The sequence below is a fragment of the Momordica charantia genome (genome assembly GCF_013281855.1).
Source record: "Momordica charantia cultivar OHB3-1 chromosome 8 unlocalized genomic scaffold, Mcharantia_2.0 BLBB01000008.1, whole genome shotgun sequence".
NCBI classification, from domain to species: Eukaryota; Viridiplantae; Streptophyta; class Magnoliopsida; order Cucurbitales; family Cucurbitaceae; genus Momordica; species Momordica charantia.
The window spans coordinates 5149720-5174264 of record NW_028275166.1 but is presented as its reverse complement, the minus strand read 5'-3'; the positions used below and the strand labels follow the sequence as shown (position 1 = coordinate 5174264).

At 33.9% G+C, this 24545-nt stretch overlaps 4 protein-coding genes and 1 pseudogene across 5 annotated transcripts; 3 read left to right on the top strand and 2 right to left on the bottom strand.

Moving 5' to 3' along the window:
- The first annotated feature begins 5177 nt into the window (after nucleotides 1-5177).
- On the top strand, nucleotides 5178-10022 carry LOC111013959 (thylakoidal processing peptidase 1, chloroplastic). Of its 2 annotated transcripts, XM_022288525.2 has the most exons (6): nucleotides 5181-6220; nucleotides 6649-6717; nucleotides 6817-6885; nucleotides 8862-8948; nucleotides 9074-9141; nucleotides 9330-10022. In XM_022288525.2, the coding sequence occupies exons 1-6, from the start codon at nucleotides 5516-5518 to the stop codon at nucleotides 9451-9453; spliced, it is 1122 nt and encodes a 373-aa protein (XP_022144217.1). In that variant the 5' UTR covers nucleotides 5181-5515; the 3' UTR covers nucleotides 9454-10022. The 2 variants fall into 2 exon arrangements, with proteins under 2 accessions (XP_087983717.1, XP_022144217.1); XM_088127591.1 differs by lacking the exon at nucleotides 6817-6885 and having other exon boundaries at nucleotides 5178-6220.
- Nucleotides 10023-10165: 143 nt separating this feature from the next.
- On the bottom strand, nucleotides 10166-13571 carry LOC111013958 (protein NRT1/ PTR FAMILY 4.5-like). The gene is made up of 5 exons (XM_088127590.1): nucleotides 13373-13571; nucleotides 13046-13263; nucleotides 11863-12300; nucleotides 11159-11283; nucleotides 10166-11066 (listed from the first exon to the last, which is right to left on the bottom strand). The coding sequence occupies exons 2-5, from the start codon at nucleotides 13241-13243 to the stop codon at nucleotides 10199-10201; spliced, it is 1629 nt and encodes a 542-aa protein (XP_087983716.1). The 5' UTR covers nucleotides 13244-13263; nucleotides 13373-13571; the 3' UTR covers nucleotides 10166-10198.
- Nucleotides 13572-16985: 3414 nt separating this feature from the next.
- Nucleotides 16986-18200, top strand: LOC111013911 (serpin-ZX pseudogene; annotated as a pseudogene).
- Nucleotides 18201-19133: 933 nt separating this feature from the next.
- Nucleotides 19134-21002, top strand: LOC111013984 (serpin-ZX). The gene is made up of 2 exons (XM_022288563.2): nucleotides 19134-19627; nucleotides 20075-21002. Exons 1-2 carry the CDS (start codon nucleotides 19238-19240, stop codon nucleotides 20855-20857), a joined length of 1173 nt encoding a protein of 390 aa, XP_022144255.1. The 5' UTR covers nucleotides 19134-19237; the 3' UTR covers nucleotides 20858-21002.
- Nucleotides 21003-21197: 195 nt separating this feature from the next.
- Nucleotides 21198-24541, bottom strand: LOC111013985 (protein OSB1, mitochondrial). Its single transcript, XM_022288564.2, has 4 exons — nucleotides 24087-24541; nucleotides 23508-23646; nucleotides 22594-22678; nucleotides 21198-21812 (listed from the first exon to the last, which is right to left on the bottom strand). Exons 1-4 carry the CDS (start codon nucleotides 24377-24379, stop codon nucleotides 21541-21543), a joined length of 789 nt encoding a protein of 262 aa, XP_022144256.1. The 5' UTR covers nucleotides 24380-24541; the 3' UTR covers nucleotides 21198-21540.
- Nucleotides 24542-24545: the final 4 nt, after the last annotated feature.

The following is a 24545-nucleotide window of genomic DNA, read 5'->3' as shown; positions in this document are numbered from 1 at the left end:
TTAAATCCGGATTCCGAATCTTGAGTCTGGGACGTTACACGATGTTTACACCGATGGTGTTATTTAGTGATTTGATTATGCTGAGAGATAATGTAAACATAGGGCATTTATAATTATATTTATAATTATAAGATTGGAGTTGGAGGTTTGAGATTTTAATATTTTTTCAATTTAGTGGGTTACATATAAAAGTATGAACTTGGGTTATTTGAATTTAAATTGTTAAGTTATGATTTATTATGTAAAATTTAGTATATAACGAGTTGGTGAGAAAGAGTTATTTATATAGGAGCATCATTGTATTAATATATTTTTTTTTCTCATTTAAGAATATGGTACGTTGAGTCGAATAATTAGTATATTTTTGTATCACCAAGATTGTAATACTTTTATAAACATATTAGATCTATACGAAATAGATTAAAAAAGAAAACACTTTTTTGCCATATGTCCCAAATATTCGAAATTCTTTTTAAAATTACAACTTCTTTTGAAGTATATTACTCAATAAACAGGACTATTTATGTTTAATAATAGCTGATAATTAAGATATTTATTAAAAATAATAAGTAGAAGTTCATTATTATTTAATTTGAATTTTGTTGTTATCTATGTAAATACTTTTTACATTGTTGGATTAGCTGAATAATGACCCCACCAAGGCAATAAAGGGGCAATATTGTTTGAAAATGATTTTTTTATTTTATTTTGACGAAGCATCCATTATTATTGCTCTTCCACTTTGTTAGGACTAATTGTCTTTCACAACTTTGAATGCCTTGGACATTGTGTCCACCTCTTGACTAATTGTCATAAAAATATATATATATCTTCTTGCTATTCTTAATTGGAATGCAACACATTCATGATTCTTGAACCACAACTTTTTAGAGTATATATATTTTTAAGAGAGAAAGAAGAGGAACTTCATTCATGAGAATGTTAATTAGGATTTAACTTTATGGTAGATTATAATTTTAGTAATTCTTAGACTTTAACCCCATTTTGATTACTTGCTTTATTCATTAAAATTTCATTACTTTGGTTATAGTTTACTAGATATCCCTCTCATTAGAAAGTAAATAAAAATTTAACGTGACGAAAAATTAATGTAAAAATGTGATAGATGGACTTTATGATGTGACATAGGAGTTTGATAAATTATATAGAGTTGAAAGACGAGATTTTGAAACATTATTATAATTGAAAAATATATATTAAAAAAAAGCTAGGATCAATCTTATTTTGAAGGGTTTTTTTTTTTAAAAGAAAAAAAAATCTTATTTTGAATGGCAACCAATAATGCATGTTGTATTTTTTTTCTTTAGTAGGAGTGAACATTCGAATCTTTATTTATATAACGTTATTTATACCTTAATCATTGAGATATTCACGTTGACGATATTTGTATTTTTTGACTACTTTTAAGAGCACAGTTACACGTTAGGTTAGATTTTGGTTACATCTCATTAATGGCATGGAAACTTTAAAAGTAAAAAAACTATATTGAAATTAAATTAAAAAAAGTCAACTTTCCAAAAATATAATATCACAGTGTAGGGTGATAATTTTAACCTACTTCTTAAAGAGAGTAGGTATACTTTAACTATTGAATTATGCTTGATAAAGAAAAATTCTATTTATCCGTATTTGCATATATATATATATATATATATATATATGTATATGTATATGTATATGTATATGTATATGTATATGTATATGTATATGTATATGTATGTATTCGTATTTGCATATATATACACATAAATTCGACGGAACAAGGTATATATATAAGTGATTGAAATTGGAATAAGAATCAAATATATAACAATTACTAGTATATCCTTTCTTATTTTTAACTAATTACAAAAATAGGTTATTGTGCCAACATTTATTTAATTAAAATAATAATAAATTTTTATTTATTTTTATTACTATTTATTTATTGATAGTAAAGATTTTTTATCATAACCATTTATTAAATATTAACAAATAATAAATAATTAAATTAAAATTACATCAACTGAAATTATTCTTTATCAGAATAACTATCATTTAATATAAAATTTTATTAAATTTAATTGTTCTAATATTTAATAATAGTAAATTATATTTAAAATTTTTATTGATATTGATTAATAAATAACAAAGTAAAATTAACAAATTAAATAGAAAATTGTGATATTTTATATAAAATGACGTCAGTTAATAAAAGTTGTATAGATTTTTATTAAAAGAAATATTATTAGTAGTATAAATAAGGTTAAATACTACTTTGGTCTCTCTATTTTCAGTCTTGGTTCATTTTGGTTCCAATAATTTTTAAAAGTAATCATTTTTGGTCATTTAATTTTATTTATAATCTCATTTTTCTATCACAATTTCAACACAGGACTGTACTCAATAATTTCTTGAAATGTAACCATGACTTTATTATTAAAGAGTCTTTATATGTGTAAATTTGTGATAAAATTTTGAAAATAAAGACCAAAATGGTCATTTTTTAAAAGTACAGGAATTAAAACAAATATTTTAAAAGTACAAGGACTAATAAACTAAAGTTGAAAATACAGGGACCAAAATGAATATATTAAAAGTACAAATATCAAAATAGTATTTTGTTTAACTTATAAACAAAAGCAAATAATAAAAGTGTAAAACAATTATTTAGAAAGTTATAGGTCTCATTAATAGATGACAAGAAAAAAGAAAGTAAAAATTGTAAAGTAATTATTATAAAGGTGTGGAGAATGAAATTGATCAAGTTTGTAGAGAAATGAGATTATACCTTTCTAACAGAGTAATTACAAAATTTGAGGTGGATCCACCAATTGATTTAATTCCTGTCTAATACAATTTACAATTTGCTAGGAATTCAAATCCTTAAAATAAAGGGGCGAAATTCATGGATGTTTAAGCATGAAATTTTAAGTCCTAAACAAAATTGATTAAGAAAATATTTAGTATATGTCAACGGTTATCTATATATTTGATAATTATTGTAGAATAGTTTATACAATGAGATGGAATGAAATTTAGAAATCATAATAGTTAAAAAGTAATTATACATATAACAATAACCTTTTTAAAATATATATATATATATATATAACAAGAGCATGAATTAGATATTTCTATGATTATAATTGATCAATATAATTACAGTTATCCTCCTTTTTTAAAAAAACATGATTATGATTAATAGTACATCATTATTTAAGCCAATGATTAACCATGTAAATTAGCAGTTATCATACAATAAATACATATTGATTAACATAATTAAAGTAAACTCATGATTAATAGTCAACTAGAACTAAGCTTGGTTAAGACACCTTGCTCGTTTTCTTAGATGCTAAAGGATCAATCCATCATCCTTATATTGGTGGTATTAAAAAAGAAAAATAACTATTTGGTTGAAATTTCTCAACGTGAAGCGGTTTAAAGGAGCTTAAAGACAATTTAAAACAATTTCTCAAATTTGAGGAACTACAAGTGTCATTTTAATTTAAATAGACATAACCCAAACTTCTATATTTTGTCCTATAATTTATTTTAGGATTTATTTTGTGATATACCCTTTATATTAAAAAAAAAGCCTCAAATTTTTAAGTTAACACCAAATATTAATTATATTACATAAATTTTAGGACAAGAAATGTGAGTACGAATATTTGAACCTCCAAGATTAAGGGAAGGGAAGTAGTAGATATAATTTTTTTGTTTTTTTAGAAATAGTTTATTAAAAAACTAGAACGCCATTAAAGCTAAAGTTTGATAGTCGGTTTTTCAACACTTCGAAGAAGCCAGCTAGGAGAATTATTCAGCGAAAGGAAATGATAGAGACGACGAGCAACCTTGTTTGAATCTTTACAAATATGCCTAAAATAATAAACTTGGAACAAACAAGTCAAAAATTTCACATCTTCGACCCAAGAGGTTTATTCTCCCTGACAAACCAAATCCATTCAACTCAAAATAATAATAATAATAAAAAACCGTGTTTCCGAATTTTATCGGTGTACTTAAAAAAATAAAATAAAATACACCTTTAATCTTATTGTTAATATTGGCAACTCCTTTTATTTTTTATTTTATTTAATACTTTTAATTTTGCGGTGTTAACTGTTCATTTCCTCTAACACACTAAAATTGGTGAGATTCTGACGTATGTGCTTCCGTCACTTTATTTTCTCTCACTTAAGTCCACAGCTAGACCAAGAGTCTATTCAAATTTATCTCAATAGATAATAGATTTTGAAATGCGAAATCTGAAGTTAATTTCAATTATTAATTTATACCTTATTTTAAATTATTAGGATTTTGAAATGCGAAATCTGAAGTTAGTTTCAATTATTAATTTATACCTTATTTTAAAAGTTTCTTTTTCTGTTCGCAACATTTAAATTGATTCAAACATGCTTTTAAATAATTTTATTATTATTATTATTTTTTACAATACCAGTGAGTGGTAGAAATTGATGGCGACTATAAGTTGTAAATTGAATAGTGATTTATATTATCTAAATTTTTGTTTGAAAAATTCCTAAACTATGTTACATTTAATTTTGTGTATTATCCAAGCAAATCTATTATAATTTAAAATTAAAATTGTCAACTGAAACTAATTCGATAGTAAATTATTATTATTTTTTTCATGTTGGAGATCTAAATCTATGTACGGTATATTTACTGTACTAAAATAAATGAAATTAAAAGTTAAACAAAAAATTTTCAAGTAATTCTTTATTTACAATTTTTTTGAGTTGAATGGATTTGGTTAAGAATCACAAATGGTCAACTTTGAAAAATTTACCAATTTCTTTGTTTTCATTTACTCAACCAACTTTAACAATATAGTAAATTAATTAAAGTTAATCAAATTACAACATTTTCTTTATTACCTAGAATAATTTCCCATCTTCAGAATCCAATTTATTGTACTAAGAGAAATAATATAAAATATCGATTTTTTAGTCGCTAATCAAAACAAAGCTGGAATGATAAGAGAATTAAATTGAAATCAGTCTGTAATTTAACCTCGTTCATTTCTACAAATTTTGACGGTCCAAGGGCTCTTTCGTAATTTGGCAGCAGATATAGTCAAAAAGTCAAAAAGTCCATATCCGTTTCACCTTCTCTTCATCTTCCTCCGGCTGCTGCGGTCGTCTTCATCTTCTTCTTTTATATTCCATTTTTCATTTTTTCTTGTTTGGGTTTCTCGCGTTTTTCCTCTCTGTTTCCTCCTTCCGATTCCCTCGTGGAAACCGAGCTCCCCCTCTCCTCAGATTCATCTCGTTGACCTACCCCAAAGCCCCATCTCCATTCATCAATCGCTCGTGATTCTTTTGATCTGTAGTTTCCGGTTTCAATTTCCCTCTTCGGACGCCGATTCTCTGCTTTCCGAAGAAGAAATGATGCTTATCGGACTCTAGGCTGTTGCGATTCTTCGTTGTTCGTCTCCGCAACCAACCTGCTTCAAATCCTAAACTACCTACTCAAATTCGCAATCATGGCTATCCGTGTTACTCTCTCTTACTCTGGCTATGTCGCCCAAAACCTTGCCTCCTCCACCGGCCTTCGGGCTGGTAACTGCCGCGTCTTTCAGGAGTTTTGGGTCCGATCTTGTATTTTTGGCTCGACCCATAATCCAGAGCTCAAATCTGCTGGAAGCGCGCGCAATTATCGGTCCGATAGCCGGCGGTTCAAACCGAGTGGCTCTATGAAGAAGCCAGCTTCTATGTACAGCACCCTTGCCGGAGAAATGGTTGGGGAAAATCCAAAGAGTCCTGTGGTTCTGGGTTTGATGTCGATGCTGAAATCGGTGGCTTCTGCTTCTGGTTCTTCTTCGATTACTACGGGGATTTTTGGGGCTTCTTCGTTTAAAGCCACTTCGATTATACCATTTCTACAAGGATCGAAGTGGCTTCCCGGTTACGATATACGATCTCATGTAAGCGACGACGTGGATAAAGGCGGCGGAACAATTGTTAGTGATTATGATGGAATTGGGAGCAACCAGATTTATGAGAATGATTTTGAGAAGAGCAGCTGGGTTTCGCGCTTGTTGAGTACCTACTCTGAGGACGCGAAGGCTCTGTTTACGGCTTTGACTGTTAGTGTGCTCTTTAAATCGTTCTTGGCGGAGCCAAAATCGATTCCTTCTTCTTCTATGTATCCTACTCTGGAAGTAGGAGATCGCGTTTTAGCGGAAAAGGTGATCCTTAGTTCATCGAATTGATATCTTTCGAATTGAATTGTGATATATCTTAATATGTTGACTGTATTTGTGGGCTGTTTCTGAATTTGTATTCAACTACATGAAACCATTTAACATTATATATGAATTATTATGCTTCCAACAAATTTTTGATGAATAGTTTGTGATCTAATATAAGTGAGGTCTAGATGACATTTTTCTTCTATGAATATGATTACCATAACTAAAATTTTGAATGTAAAGATGTGTATATGCGTATATCTTATTCTCCTAACAATCATATGACAAAACAACTGTCTCTTTCTTGTTTCAGTTTTCAGCATGATTCAGTCTGAGTAATTTGAAACGCTCTCATGTTTTAAGGTCATTAAAGTTGTCTTTCCTGTTCCTACGCTGATCTCTATTTCTTTTCCTCCTGATACTAGGTTTCATACTTTTTCAGGAAACCTGAAGTTTCAGATATAGTGGTCTTTAAAGCTCCTCAAATCTTGCAGGTATTACTTTGGTTTATGAGGTGCTTTTGAGGAAATTTTATTGTAAAGTAATGTTGGATGCTGATATTTTCCTGCAACTTTTTGTTTTTCCCCATTTAGGAAATCGGAGTTAGTTCAAGTGAGGTGTTTATTAAGAGAGTCGTGGCTACGTCTGGCGATGTGGTTGAAGTAAGTGAAGGAAACTTGTAATATTATTATATTTTATGATTTCTACTGGTAAGCAAAAAAGTGAAACAACTGATTAGCCTGAATTCCAAGTAACACCTGAATCAATAAATCTACCATTATGGAGATAAATGAGGAATTAAGTAAAGCTAGTACCATCATTGGATGACCTAGTGGTCAATGAGGGCCAATGTAAATAGCAAAGGACTGAGAGGGAATAAGTTCAAACCATGGTGGCCACCTACCTAGGATTTAATATCCCACGAGTTTCCTTGTCAACCAAATATAGCAGGATCAGACGGTTGGCCCGGACACATGGATATCAAAAAAAAAAAAAAAGTACCATCATGGGATGGATATTATATTAGGTGACATCAGGATTCTGGAAGCCATTAGTCACATAACTCAGCAACAGCATCAAGCAACTGTAGTTTTTTCTTACAATTAATCTGCCTGGAACAACCTGGGCTTGAATTCTAAGAACTGGATTTTCATTTATATGGCTTATAGAATTGATCACTCTAGTGCCATTTGATTAAGTATTGACAAGATACAACAGCTCCTTTTTTTTTGGATTATGGTATTCTCTTCTGGTTGCTTGGTGGATCCAGTCGCCCATCAATATTTCCTGAGAGGTCCTTGTCTACATGTGTAGGAACTAACTGACATTTTGATAGTAAATTCTTTTTTGATAAGAAACCTTATGTTAGAACAACTCAAAAGAAGAACACCCTAAGGGCGGGGTAAAGTCAACCCCACCCAGAGAAGCTATACAAAAGCTTTCCAATTGTGTAAGAAAGTGGAAAGATTGTAATTACAAAAAAATTTGCTATAGCTAAGGCACCACTAAGAAGTAGTGTGCTGAACACATCTACAAAAAAATTCAAAAGTAGAACTCTTGTCTTAAAAAATACGACGATTTCGTTCTCCCCATAAATGCCAGAGAAGAGCCCTTGTAGCGCAATTCCATATAACCCTTGCTTTTTTGGGAAGAAACCAGCCCGTTAGTAATTCATGAAGCCACCCATCAATCTGCTGAGGAAAGCATAGAGAAATGCCAAAAGATTCCAAAATAAAAGACCAACATCTTGTTGCAAAGGTACAGTGAATGAAAAGGTGGTCAGTGGTCTCCTCCCCACAAAGGCAAAGACTACACACCGAAGGGGAGAGTGCCCAGCTTGTGTTTTTCTTTTGGATAATCTCGTGAGTATTTAAGCTTCTATAAGCCATTGACCAAAGAAAAACCTTAATTTTCTTTGGAATTTTGAGCAATGAGGGGGGCCTTCAGCAAGGGAGTGCACTCTATTAATTTCAAAAAGGCTGATCTGGTGGTAAAAATTTGCTCTTTTTCCAGCATCCAGAGAGCCTTATCTTCCCCTTCTCCTATCTCATGGAAATATATGGTGTTGGCCAGAGGAAGTTTGGAGTCAAAGTTGCAATACTTGATGAATGTTTGCAAGAGATGAAGTCTATGTAGATAAAGAGTTTAAGAGAGAAGAATCTGAAAATGAATGTTGTTCTTTTATCTCTCTAATAACATGAAAATATAATTCCCATTTTAGGTTTAGATTTAGATACGAAAATTCCCTCTTCCCATTTAACCTCATGTTCTTCATATTTTACAAAAGATACATCATGGTGATTATAGAACTAATTCATATAGGATTGTAAGACTCATATCTTCAATGATGGAGACAAATGGGAACCTAATTATGTTACAATATGAGATATATATCTTCAATGATGGAGACAAATGGGAACCTAATTATGTTACAATATGAGATATATATTAGTAAAAGTGTGATCCTCGAAGCTCGAACCATTAGTAGTTGCTCAACACTAACCATTTGATCGAGGACTCCATAAGCATTTCAGATTTAGATCCCGACCTTTAGTCATCTTGTTTTTAATTTCTGACTAGAATTAGTATGGTTCTCTATGCCATCAATTACTTGATGCATTTGAACGTCATGTTGTAGGTTCTTAAAGGGAAATTGGTGGTGAACGGTGTTGTTCAAGATGAGGACTTCATCTTAGAGCCAATTGCTTATGAGATGGATCCGTTGGTAAATTGTCTTTCCTTTTTAATCCTTCCTCTCTGCAAATAAAAATAACCTAAATTTAGTTCAATGGGAGAAAATAAGTAGACAATTTGGTTGAGATCTAATAATCATCTTGTTTTCTTCTGAAGGTTGTGCCTGAAGGTTATGTGTATGTTATGGGAGACAACCGTAACAATAGTTGTGATTCTCATAACTGGTAATTTCACCATCTCAGTTCCCTTTTAATTCGAAACACTCGGTATAACTTCCAGCACATAGGCATGTATGTAGTGCGTCACATATGTTGTATTGAACGGTGTTCGAGTATCTTACACACACCACCCCCCGTCCCTCAAAACATGTGCATCTCTTTCACGTATTTAACTTTAATTTTCTCTCTTTCAGGGGTCCACTCGCTATTGAAAATATTGTTGGTAGATCATTGTTCAAGTATTGGCCTCCTCCCCCCAAAGGGTCCAGTATGGCAGATTCACCTCATGCAAGCAAGATAAAACTGGGGATTTCCTGACACAATGCCCTTGGTACTATCCTACCCTGTCATACCTCCATAGGGACAAAGTCCCCCCATTCGGTCCCGATTCCTGAAATATCTTTGCATATAAAACTTGGATGGACTACATGTCCAAACGGTGTGTATTAATGAAAGTAACTCGTCCCTCGTGGTGTTGTAACCTATGCTATTCTTCATCCAAATTGGGACAAGAAACAAAAAATTGAAAAAAAAAAGAAGAAAAGAAAGGAAAAAAGTAGAGGGGAACTCATCTTTAGCCTCCCAACTCTGTATTCTGGAACCTTAGTTTTCAAGTCTTTGAAGGGTTTGCGTGTTCCAGGAACTGTCAAAAAGGCTAGGGGATGAGCATTGCTCAACTTCAGCTCGCTCTATTGCTTCAGTCATTGTGGACATGTGGCTGAGACGAAAGGAGACATACGCAGCAAATTTATCGTAGTAATGAACAAATTTCATAGTAATGTTTGTTTATTTTCGTGTGTTTTGTGCTGTACTTTCACTTTCCTGTAACTATGAAAGAAGAAGAAGATGGAATATGTTTATTTGAATATATAGACATTTTAAGATAATTGGTATCGTCTGTTTCTTAGAATGATATGATGGGTCAATCGTAGCAGAATTAGTTGATGGGCCTTTTCTTGCTCGATAGCGCCCCTATATTTGATGACATGAATCTCACACACCACGAGAAGGAAATATACCAAGAAATATTAGATTTAGAATATGACAGCAACCAAACATGTTCCTATGCTCCTCTTGCTATGTCATCCTTCTCTTCCTCAGTATCATTCTGAAGAATCTCCACATTCTTATATCTATACCAAGAAGCACACATCAAATAAAACCCAAAATTCAGCACACTCAACACTGACAGTAACCAATAGAAATAGTTCAATTTATCTCTGTTGAGATTGTTGCTCTCCAGCCACCCTCCGCTTGCCTTGTTCACCACCTCCACCACCACTGTGCTCGTGAAGTAGCCGAATGCGATCGAACACCAAGCAATGGCTGTGCTCAACGACTTCATCCCTGCAGAGCTCTCTGCATAAAAGAATTCCAGCAGTCCTACAAGAGTGAACATATCCCCCATTCCAAATATGCAGAATTGGAAACTCAGCCAGAACACGCTCATTGGCAAGGGCTCCTCACTATCCACCATATCGTGTTCGATCGCTATGTTCTTGCGTCGTGTCTCGACGAACCCTGCAATGGCCATCGATGCAGCAGTGAGTACCAGTCCAATGCCGATCCTCTGGAGGTGCCGAATTCCCGTGGGGATTCCGGTGATTTTTCGAGCCAGGGGAACGAAAACACGCTCGTAAAATGGGATCAAGAAGCACATGAAGAGTAGAGGGATGACGGGGACAGAGGGACCGGGAATTTTGAATCCCAGGAAATTGGAGTCCATGGTTATGCTTTGTTGGATGGAGAATGTTTGGAGTTGAGCCATGCAGGTGGCCATGAAAATGGTGCTGACTATAATTGGGAGCATTCGGATTAAGATCTTTGTTTCTTCAACCTGTGTTACTGTGCAGAGCCTCCATGGCCCTTGCTGCTCAGCTGCCATTGAAGCACTTGTATAATTCCTTATAATTGCCGCTCGGTCCAAGAATCTACCAAAATGTTGCATTATTTATCAACCAATTGAATACCAAAACTTTTGTTTTTTTTTTTTTTACGATGAAGATTAAAAACAATGTGACACCTGAATTGATCAGTTTTCTCAAGGATTTCATATGGCATGGCAGCTTCTTTGTCACGGATCTCATGTAGTTCATCAGCATTCTTTGGAAGTGGAAGCTTCCTATTTCGGATTGAAGCTACAAACACCTGTACTTGAGAATGGAAACGATTAAATAACTATATGGACACGATTAAATAACAATTGAATGATGATTGATATTGGATTGGATATTTGAATTCATTATTTTTTTAGTCAGATATACGTGTTAGTTGAACTATGTTTATATTCGCAATTATAAACTAAATGGTGAATCTTTGGATGGTGATACTTCGGAGAAAGTTAGCCTAACAAATCTTCAAAACTAGAACTTAGAAGTTAGTCAATCTCTCAACTGTGTTGAGGAAAAAAAAAAGAAAAATTTCAAAAATTACCATCCAACTATAAAAATAAAAAAGATGGGACCCTCTAATACAAGTTATGACTCTAACATAACAAACAAAAATAATGAATAAAAGTTTTTTTTTTGTTGGATTTTCTTCATCAACCAAAGACCAAAAGCTTAAAAACCAATGCATCAATATTCCAAAAAGATCAAAGAAAAATATTTATTACCATTAAAACTTTGACATGTACAAAAAGAGATACATGAAAAAAAATTAATTTTTTTATTAATAACTATTTACCAGGGAACGTCAAAATATTGTTGAAAATAAAATAGATGGTACCTGAAAAATCCTTTGTATGGGGCTTCCCTTAGGCGCATTATTCCGATAAAACTTCTTCCCGGAGCACACAGCAACAATGGCGGCTACAACCGCGAGGCTGCACACAACAAACGCCCAGTCCCATCCAACGTCCGTGTTTATCCACACGATTAATGTCAGCCCCACGATCGACCCCGTCGTCAGGCTAAACAAGAACCAGTTGAAAAAGCTCGATAATTTACCCGCCTCCGCCGGATCGCCGCCGTCAAACTGATCGGCGCCCAACGCCGGCAACGCCGATTTCACCCCACTCGTTCCCAGCGCTATGAGGTAAATCCCCAAGTAGAGAATTGCCTCCTGCCCACCGTCCGCCGCCTCGCACTCCCTCGCCACCGCCCCTTTGCACGGCGCCGGCCTCAGCTCCCGGAAATGCGCCTGCGCCGTCAGTAGACCATATCCCTGCACCAAATAAACTTAAATATCTAAATAAGTGAATACAAAAATTATTATTATTTATTATTTCTTTAAAAAAAATTGAAAACTAATACATATATTTTGAAAGTCGATCGAAATTTAATAAGAATTTTGGGCTAAAATACAACAAGAATCCTAGTTGATTTTTTATCACTTTTTGTCACTTGTTAAAATGGAAAATACTTGCTCCTCTATAAATTTTATTCTTACCATCATTAAATATTTGATAATATTCGACAACTAAAACAGAGAAATGTAAAAATATTTTTTTTAGAAATAATGAGTTGTCGAATATTTATTGATGGTAACGTACAGAATTACGTATTTTCCTTCCAAAATTACTTATATACATATATTAGAGATATACTTGAAAGTGATTTTGGTACGAGTTTGACAATAATTTTTGATCTAGTTCCTAGATTTATTATAAGTATAAGGTGTTATATTGAGATTAAAAAAATTATTGTTTATTTAATAATTACGAGTGACATTACTTCTTTGACTCAAATCCATAAATAACAGTGTGTTATTTCTATGGTTTCGAGAAATTTCTTTCCTATTGAAGAATACAGAAAACGTTGACCCGTGATCTACGACCACCTTGAGGGATAGTGTTTTCACTCTCGCTGCTCGAGAGTAGTCGTAGATTTTTGTTATGCAAAAATCACTTTCAAATCTCTCATCTATATTATTGTTAACAAAGGGCGGGAGTAGTGTGTAGTGTACTGACCATGAACTCAATAGAAGCGAAGATGAGGCAAGTTTTGAATCTTGAGAGATAAGTGTCGGAAATGAAACCGCCGAGGAGCGTGAGAAGAAATGTAGTTCCCATAAAGTTGGTGAGAGTTGTGGCCGATTTCGTCAAGCTGAAGTTCATATACCCACTGAAATACGTCACCAGGCTCAGAGCCAAGGACACGAATGCCATATTTTCCAGCCCTTCAGTCACTACAAAATTATTCAAAATGCAATTGCAAACCAATCAATCAATAATTCAAGCCTTAAATCTATCTCTACTCTCTAGTGTAATAAAACGTGTGCAATAAATGATAATAACCACAAACAAACACAGCCGCTCTGCTTCCTCCTCGTTTTGCTTCCTTCTTCTCCCCATTTTCATTGCCTAATCCGCAGATTATTCCCTGTGGATAACATCATGAAACAAAACAAATTATTTAAGGAGCTACCTCAGAAAAAAGGTAAAGAGTAGTGGATGGTTAAGAAGAAAATTGCCATTGTTTTTGATGATTTTCCAGAGGTTTATTGTTGTGCTGATTCAGTTGGAATTCTTGGGGGATTTTATATATGGAGGGAGCTGAGGGAGTAGGGATATGGGTTTGTTTTCTGAACATGGGATTCCACTAAAATGGGGAATCTCTGATGATGACATAATTGGCATTGGGTTCCCAAAAGTCCACCATTTCCATGCCAGCCTTTGTTTCTGTGGGGGAGGTTTTTGACTTTATCTGTTGACTTAATTATCGGAGCTCACACATAACCTGCAAAATGTCTGAGTGCCACGTTAACAAAAATTAATAATTTTGTATACGAATATAAAATTGTTGGAATATAAATTTTATTAGTTTGATGGAAGAGAAGAAAGTGAAATAACAATGAGATATGAGAGTAAACCCAGAAGGAAGTGAAGATGTCCACAACATTTTTAATAACAACAATGAAAAAAGGGAAAAAAATGAAAACCTTTGGTTTGGAGGGAGGAGAATGAAAAATAAAAAAAGATCGAAAACAAAGGAAAATAAAAAATCACATATAGCAATTAATCGAAGAATAATGTATCATTAAACAAGAGAGGAAGTAGAATAATTTAGTGTCAAAGCGAGCATAATTCAGCGGTAATTGATATATATCTTCAATTAAGAGGCTGTGAGTTTCATCCTCATTCCCACATGTTATATTAAAAAAAGAAAGTAGAATAATTTAGTTATAAATAGGTGGACTCCCTACATGAAAATATATAATATTTACGTATATAATAAAAATATAAGAAAGTACTCACTTTTGTATGTATCGATTGCATCTCTAACAAACAAAATAAAATCATGATATATGAAATGAAGCCTAAATTTAAATACAGTGACATTACTTTGAGGTGTACAAACAATGAGTCTCCACATTTATAAGATAATGTTTATTTCAAAGTTAAAAATCAATGCTTACCTAAAAGACTTCATATTAATGAAGATATTCTCTTTACTCGTAAACATTTAATCTTTCTCTATCATTTAAGTAAGACTTTAATTACCCTTCTTTTCTATTGAATCTCCCTCAAATAGTCATTTATTTTAAACATGACCATGGCCAATTCTGTTAAAGAAACAAATTACATTGACTTTGGTCAAACATGTCTTTTTAGAGAGATACTTTTAATTTTCTCTCATTTTTTTTAGAATAATGATATAGTTTTTTCTCATGGATTTTTTCTTTTAAAATCCCAAGAACCCACATTGGCGCAATTAATAAAAAGATAATCCTCATTGAAGTTAATTATTTTTGTTCAAATAAATAAATAAATAAATAAATGACCGTACTCCTCTCTCCAATAGTTGTGGTGCATTAATTATTCCTATAGTCATCTTAAACAAGCCTTATTAATTAAAATTTGTTGCAAAGAGTTGACCTATTTTAACCATATAATTTGCCAATAATTTCTTTTGACTTTTAAATAATCCATCACCTTCCATGTACCAAAAGCTAAAACAAGCTGTTGCGATTATTATATTCTACGTTTATGTATTTTTTCTTTTCTTGTTTATATAGGAACATGTGACAGAGTTTTAGGGTCTATCCCAATAAATGATTAAGGATACATGATCCACTCTCCATGCTATTATTTATTTGGAAAACGAAAAAAGAAATTCCAATAAAGTTGACCATTTAGATAGAGATATTCATTTCAGGTTGTCATGTTAACAATAGTATATGATATATCGTCTGCTTTAGACATTAATTCTCGGGGGCTTTGATTTATCAAAATATCTTGTACCAATATAGATATTATACTTTACTTATATACACATGGTTTTCCTCTTATTTAGTTAATGTGAGATTTTGATCATATTTTAACATATGTGGTTATTTTTTATTTTATTATTATTATTTTTTTTTTTTGCAGGAATCTTGGTTTAAGAACGAATATCCCGATCTTTTTTTTTTTAATTGAATTTGTTGGCTGTCTAAGAGACAAAGTGCTTCGGGTTATGATAAAATGGGCCCTAGACACATGAATATTAAGGAACAAGAAAACCCTTTAGCTTTGAAAGCAAATGAAATTGTTCTCCCTCTCCCAATTGCTTAAATTGTACTGAAAAAAATTGCCTAATTATGTTAATGCAGTCTAATTACTACTTAGTATTCAATATTAGGAAAAAAGACATGATATCATATTGTCTTCATTGTCTATTTTCAGTTTAAGCCTACACGGTGTATTTTTGGTTTCACCCAAAAAAAATCTTACATAGAAATCCATGAAAATGTTGGATTATACTTGAAAGTTAGAACTTTCCCTTTCTAGCAAGAAAATATAATATTTGGCATCTCTCTTTTTCTCTTTTACTTTTTCTTTTTCCTTCTCAATAAATATATATATATATATATATAAAAGGACAACGATATTCCAAGTACACCAAGTATTTCTACAATTATATGATATTGTCCGTTTTGTATATAGTTCTCACAAGCTTTGCTTTTGATTTCACTCAAAAAATCTTATACATAATTGTCCTCTCTTATATACCATGGATCATGTTCTTCCCTAATTAATGTGGGACTTTGTTTGTCTTTTCCTTACAAACTATATATACAAGTTCCATATTAATGGACATATAATTTAAACTTATAAACCGCTATTTTTCATATAATTGGAATAAGATTTGAACTTCAAATCACACACTCATAGTAGACTTTTGGATCAGGAGTCTCTTGGTGAACAAATTAACCATTTGTTTTTTTTTAACTTATTATAAACTATTATTTCTTTTTACTTCATATTTACATTATTGACTTCGAACCTCACATTTTTGTAATAATATTATAAAGAAACGTCATATATATCTTATTCATATTTCGTACTTCTTTGTGCAGTGTGTCTCATGGCTCGAAGACTTTTGACATTACAGTTCACCAACTTTCAAGTAAAGCTACTGAAGAAATTTAGGGTGGTTGAAGTGGATATATATGTTCAGATTTGGAATTTATTTCAGACTCTTCATAATTTATGTAAACTTAATTAAGGTTTTAAAAAAATTATATGCATTTTTCAAAAAGTTAAAAATTATTAATATTAGCTTTGTACCTTTTGTAATGATTTAATCCTCTAAAATTAGTTATGATTATGATATTAAATATCGTAGTCTATGTGACATTTTATGTATCCGTGGGTTCGATATCAAATCAATTTTTCCATCTTATTATAAAAAATATCAATAAAATATGAAAAATATCAACAAAATGTCGCTAATATATACATAATATTAGTATTAATCATTTTTTACTTATTTAGAAATAAAAAAATATTTATTTGTTAATTTAAATATTCTTATACAATTTTTAAATTTCTCAAACTTTTATAGAAATATCCATCAACTACACGTTTTATCAATATTTTCCTCCCATATTTCCATTAAATTGATATCAAGATCCAATTAAGATTGATGTGTAAGGACGAACTTCCAAAAGCTAGCAAATTAAGATGCCTGGAAGGTAATTCTTCCTACTTTTGCTACAGATGCCTCTTTGATTGATTTATGCTGAACGAATGAGAAATCCTCGCAGCCACCGAACCACACCACTTCCATGGCCGTTGTAGCAGCCACCGCCCAACCACGAGATTATGGAAGAAAGTATTCACACAACTTGAGCCAATGAGAGATGAGTCGTTTCAAAAATTTAGTTGTTCCTCCTTTTTCAAATCCTAAACCATTTTAAATTTTAACCAAATCGAATCGACCCGCCAGATGACCCTCTACTTTGTACACATTTAACATGTGATACACATGACAAGTTTCTGATTTGTTGGCTTTCAAAACCCTTTAATATACCAATCCATATTAGGATAATAAACGACCACTCAACCAAAAAATATAATAAACTAAATTTAATTCATTTATATAAATTCTCAATAAATAATGTGGTTGATCATTTGGTTGGTTTTGATGAAGCGGCTTCAGAAGTGAACTCATGGGCTGAAAGGGAAACCAATGGACTAATCACACAAGTGCTTCCCCCAGAATCAATCGACACTCGCACAAGACTCATCCTTGCAAATGCACTCTACTTCAAAGCGGCAGAAACACAGCACCACCAGTTCCATCTTCTTGACGGGAGCTCAGTACATAGCTGCTTTCATTGCCATACACACAATTAGGCCACGACCCACGTCGCTTCTCCATGTGTTTATTTCTCCCCGATCACAAACATGGCCTCCCATCTTTGATACACAAAATAGATTCCCAATCTGGGTCGTACCAACAAGTTCGAGTTGGCAAATTCTATGTCCCAAAGTTCAAATTTTCCTTTGGCGTTGAAGTTTCCAATGTTTTGAAGGGGTTGGGATTGGTTTTGCCTTTCCGTACAGGAGGCTTGTTAGAAATGGTGGACGACGACGAGTGCCAGATTGGTAGAAACTTTATGTTTCTAAACTATTTCACAAGTCGTTCATTGAGGTTGGTGAAGAAGGCACAGAAGCTGCGGCGGTTTCGGCTGTTGTTGTTAAATTGCAGTGTGTGGGCGTTCGCTTTGTGGAGACATGGTGGACTTCGTTGCGGACCACCCATTCTTGTACGCTGTCAGAGAAGACAAGACGGGAGTTTTGCTTTTCATCGGACAACTCCTGAATCCTCTTGGCTAAGCAATATATGTGCTTAACTTTTTACTGTTGGTTTTTCAATCTATCCTTTGAATAATGTTACTGTTGTTGTTTTCAATTGAGAGCAAGTTCTTAATTTACATTCCTCCACCCCACCAAATGAGATTGCATTATGATTTGCTTGATAGGATAACAAAATTGATTGCAGAGTCTCAAGGAGCTGATTGAGTCCCGCAGGTTCATTTGTCATCCCTAACTGTATTTCACTCTCAGTAGGTTCACTCTGGGATCACGATAAATTTGAATGGTCTAATCTCTGTCACATTTTAATTTTTATATATTTTACTTAAAATTTATTATTTACTGGTATAAATAATTAGTTTTAAAAAGATTTAATATTTTATTCATAATTTAGCAAAAGAGTTAATAAAATATATTGAAAAATGGAATCAAGGACGACGTTGAGGCACGATGGAAAATGGATTCCTTATTCTTTGGACTAGGATCCGGCATTTCTTATAATTCCTAAGGTAGAGACATGAAATTAAAAGTTTAAAGAGATGAAAAATAACTTTTAAAGAAAAATTTTAGAGAAAAAGAAAAGGATTATGGAAAATAATTGTAAAATAAAAGTTAAGATGAGATAAAAACGCGGAGAGATAGAAAAGACGAAAGAGCAAAGATAAAATAAAGAAAGAGAAAAAAAATATTATAGTGAAAAATAAAATTATAAAAAAAAAGTTTGCATATATTTGTTTATAGAAGAAAAAATAGAAGTTATAAATGAAAAAAAAATAACGAGAAAAAATTGAGAGAGACAATTTTTCGTTTCTTTCTATACCATCTCCACTCCTAGACACACAACACAACTATATTATCCACGTGCAACGCGTGTGGGGCGCGGGTCAAAAGTCAAGGTCCGGGACCATGGGTCCCTTGATTACTTAACCACAACGACACCGTTTTAACTTTAACCTCCCCTCTTCATCAATTCCACGCTTTCATTAATTGCTAATCGGTTGAAGTTCAAGTTGTGCAGCACCGGCGATCTGTCTGTAACAAAGTTCCATCTCTCACCGATTTTCCTGCTCCCAAAAAATGGACATCAGAGAAACAATCAAAAGCCATGGCGAGGTCGCCTTGGCCATCACCAAGCGCCTTCTCCAACACGAAGCCAAAAACTCCAACCTGGTGCTCTCGCCCTTGTCAATCCATGTGGTGCTCAGCCTTATTGCTGCTGGCTCCAATGGCCCCCCGCTGGATCAGCTTCTCTCCTTCCTCAAATCCGACTCCACCCACAACCTCAACTCCTTCGCTTCTCAAATCGTGTCCACCGTCTTCGCTGATGTCTCCCACGCCGGCGGACCTCGCCTCGCTTTCGCCAATGGGGTATGGCTCGACCGCTCGCTTTCTCTCAAGCCTTCTTTCAAACAGGTTGCGGACACTGCTTTTAGAGCCACGCTGAATCAAGCCGATTTCAAGACTAAGGTGATATTCGATTCATAACGCTTCTTTCTTTCTTTCTTGGGCTGTCTGATTTCGATTCTATGTAGATTTGATTTCGTACTCATTGTTGGAATTTTAGGAAAATTAAATTGATCGCTGAGAAATTGGAATTTTATGTTCTTGCTTACTGCTTACACCCTTTCTCTTGCTGAGCATGGATTTTTTAAAGCTTAAGTAGCTCTCTGTTTCTGCTGAATACGTAATCTTACCAAGAATATAAGCAATGTTGATGCTTTTCTATTCTAGTGTCTGGGGTAAAGTTGTTTCATCTTCTTTACTTTTTTTGCACTTTTACTGCAACAATATGCTCTGTTTTTCAAGAATAAAGGTCATACGTCCTCAATCATTTGGTTTTCTGTACTTCTATTGGGGTCTTATTTGACAAATATTTGATGATGATGATGATCATTTGGTTTGCTGAATTAAAAGGCTGTTGAAGTGACTTCAGAAGTGAACTCATGGGCGGAAAAAGAAACTAATGGACTAATCACTGAGGTTCTTCCTCCTGGATCAGTGGATAGTCTCTCTAGGCTCATCCTTGCAAATGCACTATACTTCAAAGGAGCTTGGGAAGAGAAATTTGATGCTTCAAAAACAGAAAAACATGACTTCTACCTTCTCGATGGGAGTTCGGTTGAGGTTCCCTTTATGACCAGCAAGAAGAAGCAGTATGTAACTGCCTTTGATGGATTTAAAGTTCTTGCATTGCCATACAAACAAGGATCTGACCCGCGTCGCATCTCTATGTACTTCTTTCTCCCGGATGCGAAGGACGGATTGCCATCTTTGATCGAACAAATAGATTCCCAATCTGGGTTCATCGACCACCACATTCCATACCAACAAGTTGAAGTGGGTCAATTCAAGGTGCCAAAGTTTAAAATTTCTTTTGGGATCGAAGTTTCCAATGTTTTGAAGGAGTTAGGATTGGTGTTACCTTTCACCGAAGGAGGTCTGTTAGAGATGGTGGACTCCCAAATGGCTCAAGGACTTCAGGTTTCAAAAATATTCCACAAGTCATTCATTGAGGTTAACGAAGAAGGCACAGAAGCAGCAGCTGCTTCAGCTGCTGTTATAAAACTGAGGGGTTTGTTTTCTATAGACATAATTGACTTTGTTGCCAACCACCCATTCTTGTATGTGATTAGAGAAGACAAGACAGGAATTTTGCTTTTCACTGGGCAAGTGCTAAATCCTCTGTCCACAGAATAAACACTAAGACATGTACAACTTGAATAACTGCAAAACTCTAGTCCACTGCTAGCTATTGTAGATCTAAGACATTTTTAGCATGTCCTTTTGAGTATTACATGTATTATCTATTTACACGTTTAAGTTGTTATGCCTTGTTTTACAATATCTCTCTCTATTCACTTTGTTTTCCCCAAGAAATGAGGGTAGACAGGATCTTATCTCAAATCATTTTCAGACTTGATGTTTGGGATCCATTTGTTTAGTAATAATGGGAGGAACCATTTTCCTTTTCAGTTCTTGTTGACTGTCTTTTCAGTTCTTCTCCATGTGTATTTTACTAAAAAAAAAGGTACAGAAGAAGAGAATTAAGCTCATCCCAATTTCTAATATAGACAGTTATGGCACAAGTAGTTTTCTGAAGTAACTGAAAGTAAAAGGGAGAGAAAACACCAACAAATGCCTCCTACATGTATCTTCAATCTACAAATGGTCCATTTGCTTCGTTCTGGCCTTGATGCTTTAACTTCCCCTTTATGTACATATACAATATAAATCTCTGCCAAGAAAACTACTCTGTTTCGGTGTTCCTCTTCTGGCCTTTCACAGTCAAACTGCATAGAGGAATCTTGGAAACGGATTTTTTACTCATTTAAATATGTGTTCTAGCATAAGGAGCAATGTAAACCTCCGAGAAGGCTTCTTCAGCTATATAACCATTTTGACATGCTAGAATCAGAACCAAAATGACAATGTTGGTCTTTTTCTTCCATTTTGCCATCGAGAAATTCAAGCTGTTTTCTGATCCACGGAGGATCTGTTGCCTGCAGCCACAGGGCCTCACCCGTACTCTTGTGTCTAAAATCCGGATGTTTGGAGTTTGACTTATGGTTCCTGTTATCCCACCATTCATATGGGCTGCCGAAAAACACTTGCCACAAATGCAGGCGTTCCCTGTACTTCTTACGAGGGTCACCTGTAATACCAAAATGGGGTGATATAACAGATAAATTTACATTAAAAAGAAGATTTAAGGATAAAACATGACTTGCGTCCACCATAACATCAATAGAGCACTAAAAAATGTCTCAAAGGCTATGTCTCAAGGTCAAGAAAAGGGATCCAAGGTTTAAATCTTGCTAGATTTAGTAAAAGCTTAAGCTTTATTTGAAGCTATAGAGAATACAAGAAGGAAGCAAAATACTACAATCGTAACTGCTTTGAATGACTTCTGTTAGTGAGGAGGTGGTAATAATTAGAGTGAGGGAGAGGTGAAGGAAAGCAATTTTGAAGTTATTTGACCTTGAGGGAGGCCCCCAAGTTCTTTCTTATTAATACCATGAAGTTACTTGTACTGAGGTCAAACTTTCTTATTAATCCATTTCATTCTTTCATAGACACCTCAAGTTCCTTCTTATTTGACCTTGAGGGAGGCCCCAAGAACTTTTGTGCTTATTTCAATTTTCGGGATGTTTCATAAATTGTACAAGTACTCGCATAAAGTTTGATAAGCATGAAAATTTTCCTCATTTTCTTTTCCAGAAGCCAGAGGTGGAATGCCCTCTCGAGATCACACTAGTTAAACTAACAACGCCATTGTTTATGCAGAAAATTGAATTTCAATTCAATCAGCAAAATTAAAATAATTTTCAACAGAAACAAATTAACTTTTTAACATTTAAACAAGAGATCTTACTTATTTCTATATATAACTAAAAAGTTCCATCAACTTAAAAAGCAAGAGATTCAAAACATACCTTCTTCATGTCGCACGCCTTCATCATTTTGACTTTTTGAGCCTTGATCATATTGTTTTATGTAATTCAACTCCGACACAGTTAACTGCAGGAAAAAAAAAGAGCATATAAACAAAATAAATATAAAACAGATAGAATAGTAACCTCCAGGTATGGCCATGTTGAATATGTACAGTCCAGTTGACAAAATCATCATATTCTTTCTTTCTTTTTTTTTTTCCAGAGAAAAAACATTACAGAAAAATGAAATGTACGAAAGAAAGGAGGAAGAACTCTTTGACCCAACAGAAATTACAGTAATGACTTTCAATTATTACATAGAGCGTTTAGACTATGAAAGAATGAAATGGACAACATGTTCTAGTAGTAAAGAACAGAGATGGAGGGGACAGCATGTCAAATGAAAGAATGAAAACAACCGCAATGCTTCAATCCAAACTGATCTGTGAAGATCCGATCACATTTTCATTTTCCAGAGTGAAGTAAGAACGTTACATAAGTTACAGCAGTTCTACTGCCATTTTCCTGAATAAATTAATATACTACTTGTTTTTGAAGTGTTAGAAGATCCTGACATGTTTAAAAGGAAAACAAAAAACCCTTGACTAGCTAGGATCACACACTATACCAGAGTACTGGAAAATTCGAACAATGAAAATGTTAAATAAAATAAATTCTTGAAAGATCAAATACCATTAGAGGATTCATGAAGTAAAAACTAGTTCAGTGGCCAGTGCATATCAGCCAAGATACCAAAAGCTAAACATCCTCGCTCAGATGCAAATTGGAATTTAGCTACAAAACTAAGGATAAGAATTCAGCCCAAGTGTAGAAATTCAAGATAAACTATATGAGAAGTGTTTAAAATGCAAATTAAAAGAGAATATAGTTATGTGGATGCTTGAGTATTCAACCTCGTAACATAAATAAGACTTCCCGCACTTATTATCCTTCTTATAAGACTCTAAAGTACCAGCGACATAGATGAAATCATTAGGTTTAAGACGTTCAAGATTTGATTCAGCCATCTCTTCCCACAGTTTAAGAAAAACCCTGCACACATACATATACAAAATCATGAACCAATACAGGGGAATTTAAGCATATCGAAGGGGAAACTTTTGACAGCATTATCTAAATCTCCAAGCGCCAGAAAGATGCAATTGGAACTATAATCATAGGCAACAACATGAACCAGCACGAAAGAGGAAAAATAGGTTATGAGCAGATAAATATGTCAGAAATATAGGGACTTTAAAACTTATAGGCCCTTGATAATTGAAAGGCATCCAACAAAAAGGCAGGCCTATAATATTCACAGCGCTCGAACGTGAAATTAATCAAAACAAAATACATAAAAACAGAAGGTATTCAACACAGAAGTTGAATCAATCAAATAACACCAAAGTAACAAAATAAGAACGAGTTGCTCCTACAGAAATTACTGAAATCACTTATTCCAAAACTACATAAAAAGGTACAGAAGAAATGACCTAAAACTGCTATTGGAATCCGGGGAGACTTTAGCTCGGAGAAATGTCCAAGCACTGAGTGTCTTGCCATTCCTGGTATTCACTCTAAGGGGCTGTTCCACTGTGCCGACGAAACTAGCCGAGTTCCACTTAAATTTCGGACGATTTCTGCGCACTGGACTTTCCGTATTGGCATCAGTGGCGGCACAGTTCGTCGATTTAGTGTCTATTACTGCACCAGAGAAGAACGCGACCGGCGGCAACGGCGATGCAGCTACTTGTCTTAGAGGGTAGAGAAGGCGAACGGCCCTCATAGTTAGCGGACGGCGATTCGGCGGTCCCTCCGACGGCGATCTCGACGGCGATCAGTTCAGTTCAGTCTTCTCGGCTGAAGTAAGTTTTCTGGTCGTTCCGAAGAAGGGTTTAGAATCGTGACTTCTTTTTACTATTTAATTTTTCGGGTTCCTAAAATACTTCAAA

Excerpts from the sequence above, each read along its gene's own strand:
- LOC111013958 (XM_088127590.1), bottom strand. The coding sequence starts at position 13,243 with ATGGCATTCGTGTCCTTGGCTCTGAGCCTGGTGACGTATTTCAGTGGG. Across the intron at positions 12,301-13,045 it reads TCGCTTCTATTGAGTTCATG|GGATATGGTCTACTGACGGC; the intron begins GTCAGTACACTA and ends TATTTGGTGCAG. Across the intron at positions 11,284-11,862 it reads CCATACAAAGGATTTTTCAG|GTGTTTGTAGCTTCAATCCG; the intron begins GTACCATCTATT and ends TCTCAAGTACAG.
- LOC111013959 (XM_022288525.2), top strand. The coding sequence starts at position 5,516 with ATGGCTATCCGTGTTACTCTCTCTTACTCTGGCTATGTCGCCCAAAAC. Across the intron at positions 6,886-8,861 it reads CGTCTGGCGATGTGGTTGAA|GTTCTTAAAGGGAAATTGGT; the intron begins GTAAGTGAAGGA and ends GTCATGTTGTAG. Across the intron at positions 8,949-9,073 it reads CTTATGAGATGGATCCGTTG|GTTGTGCCTGAAGGTTATGT; the intron begins GTAAATTGTCTT and ends TTTCTTCTGAAG.
- LOC111013985 (XM_022288564.2), bottom strand. The coding sequence starts at position 24,379 with ATGAGGGCCGTTCGCCTTCTCTACCCTCTAAGACAAGTAGCTGCATCG. Across the intron at positions 23,647-24,086 it reads GATTCCAATAGCAGTTTTAG|GGTTTTTCTTAAACTGTGGG; the intron begins GTCATTTCTTCT and ends GTATGTGTGCAG. Across the intron at positions 21,813-22,593 it reads AGGCGTGCGACATGAAGAAG|GTGACCCTCGTAAGAAGTAC; the intron begins GTATGTTTTGAA and ends TTGGTATTACAG.
- LOC111013984 (XM_022288563.2), top strand. The coding sequence starts at position 19,238 with ATGGACATCAGAGAAACAATCAAAAGCCATGGCGAGGTCGCCTTGGCC. Across the intron at positions 19,628-20,074 it reads AAGCCGATTTCAAGACTAAG|GCTGTTGAAGTGACTTCAGA; the intron begins GTGATATTCGAT and ends CTGAATTAAAAG.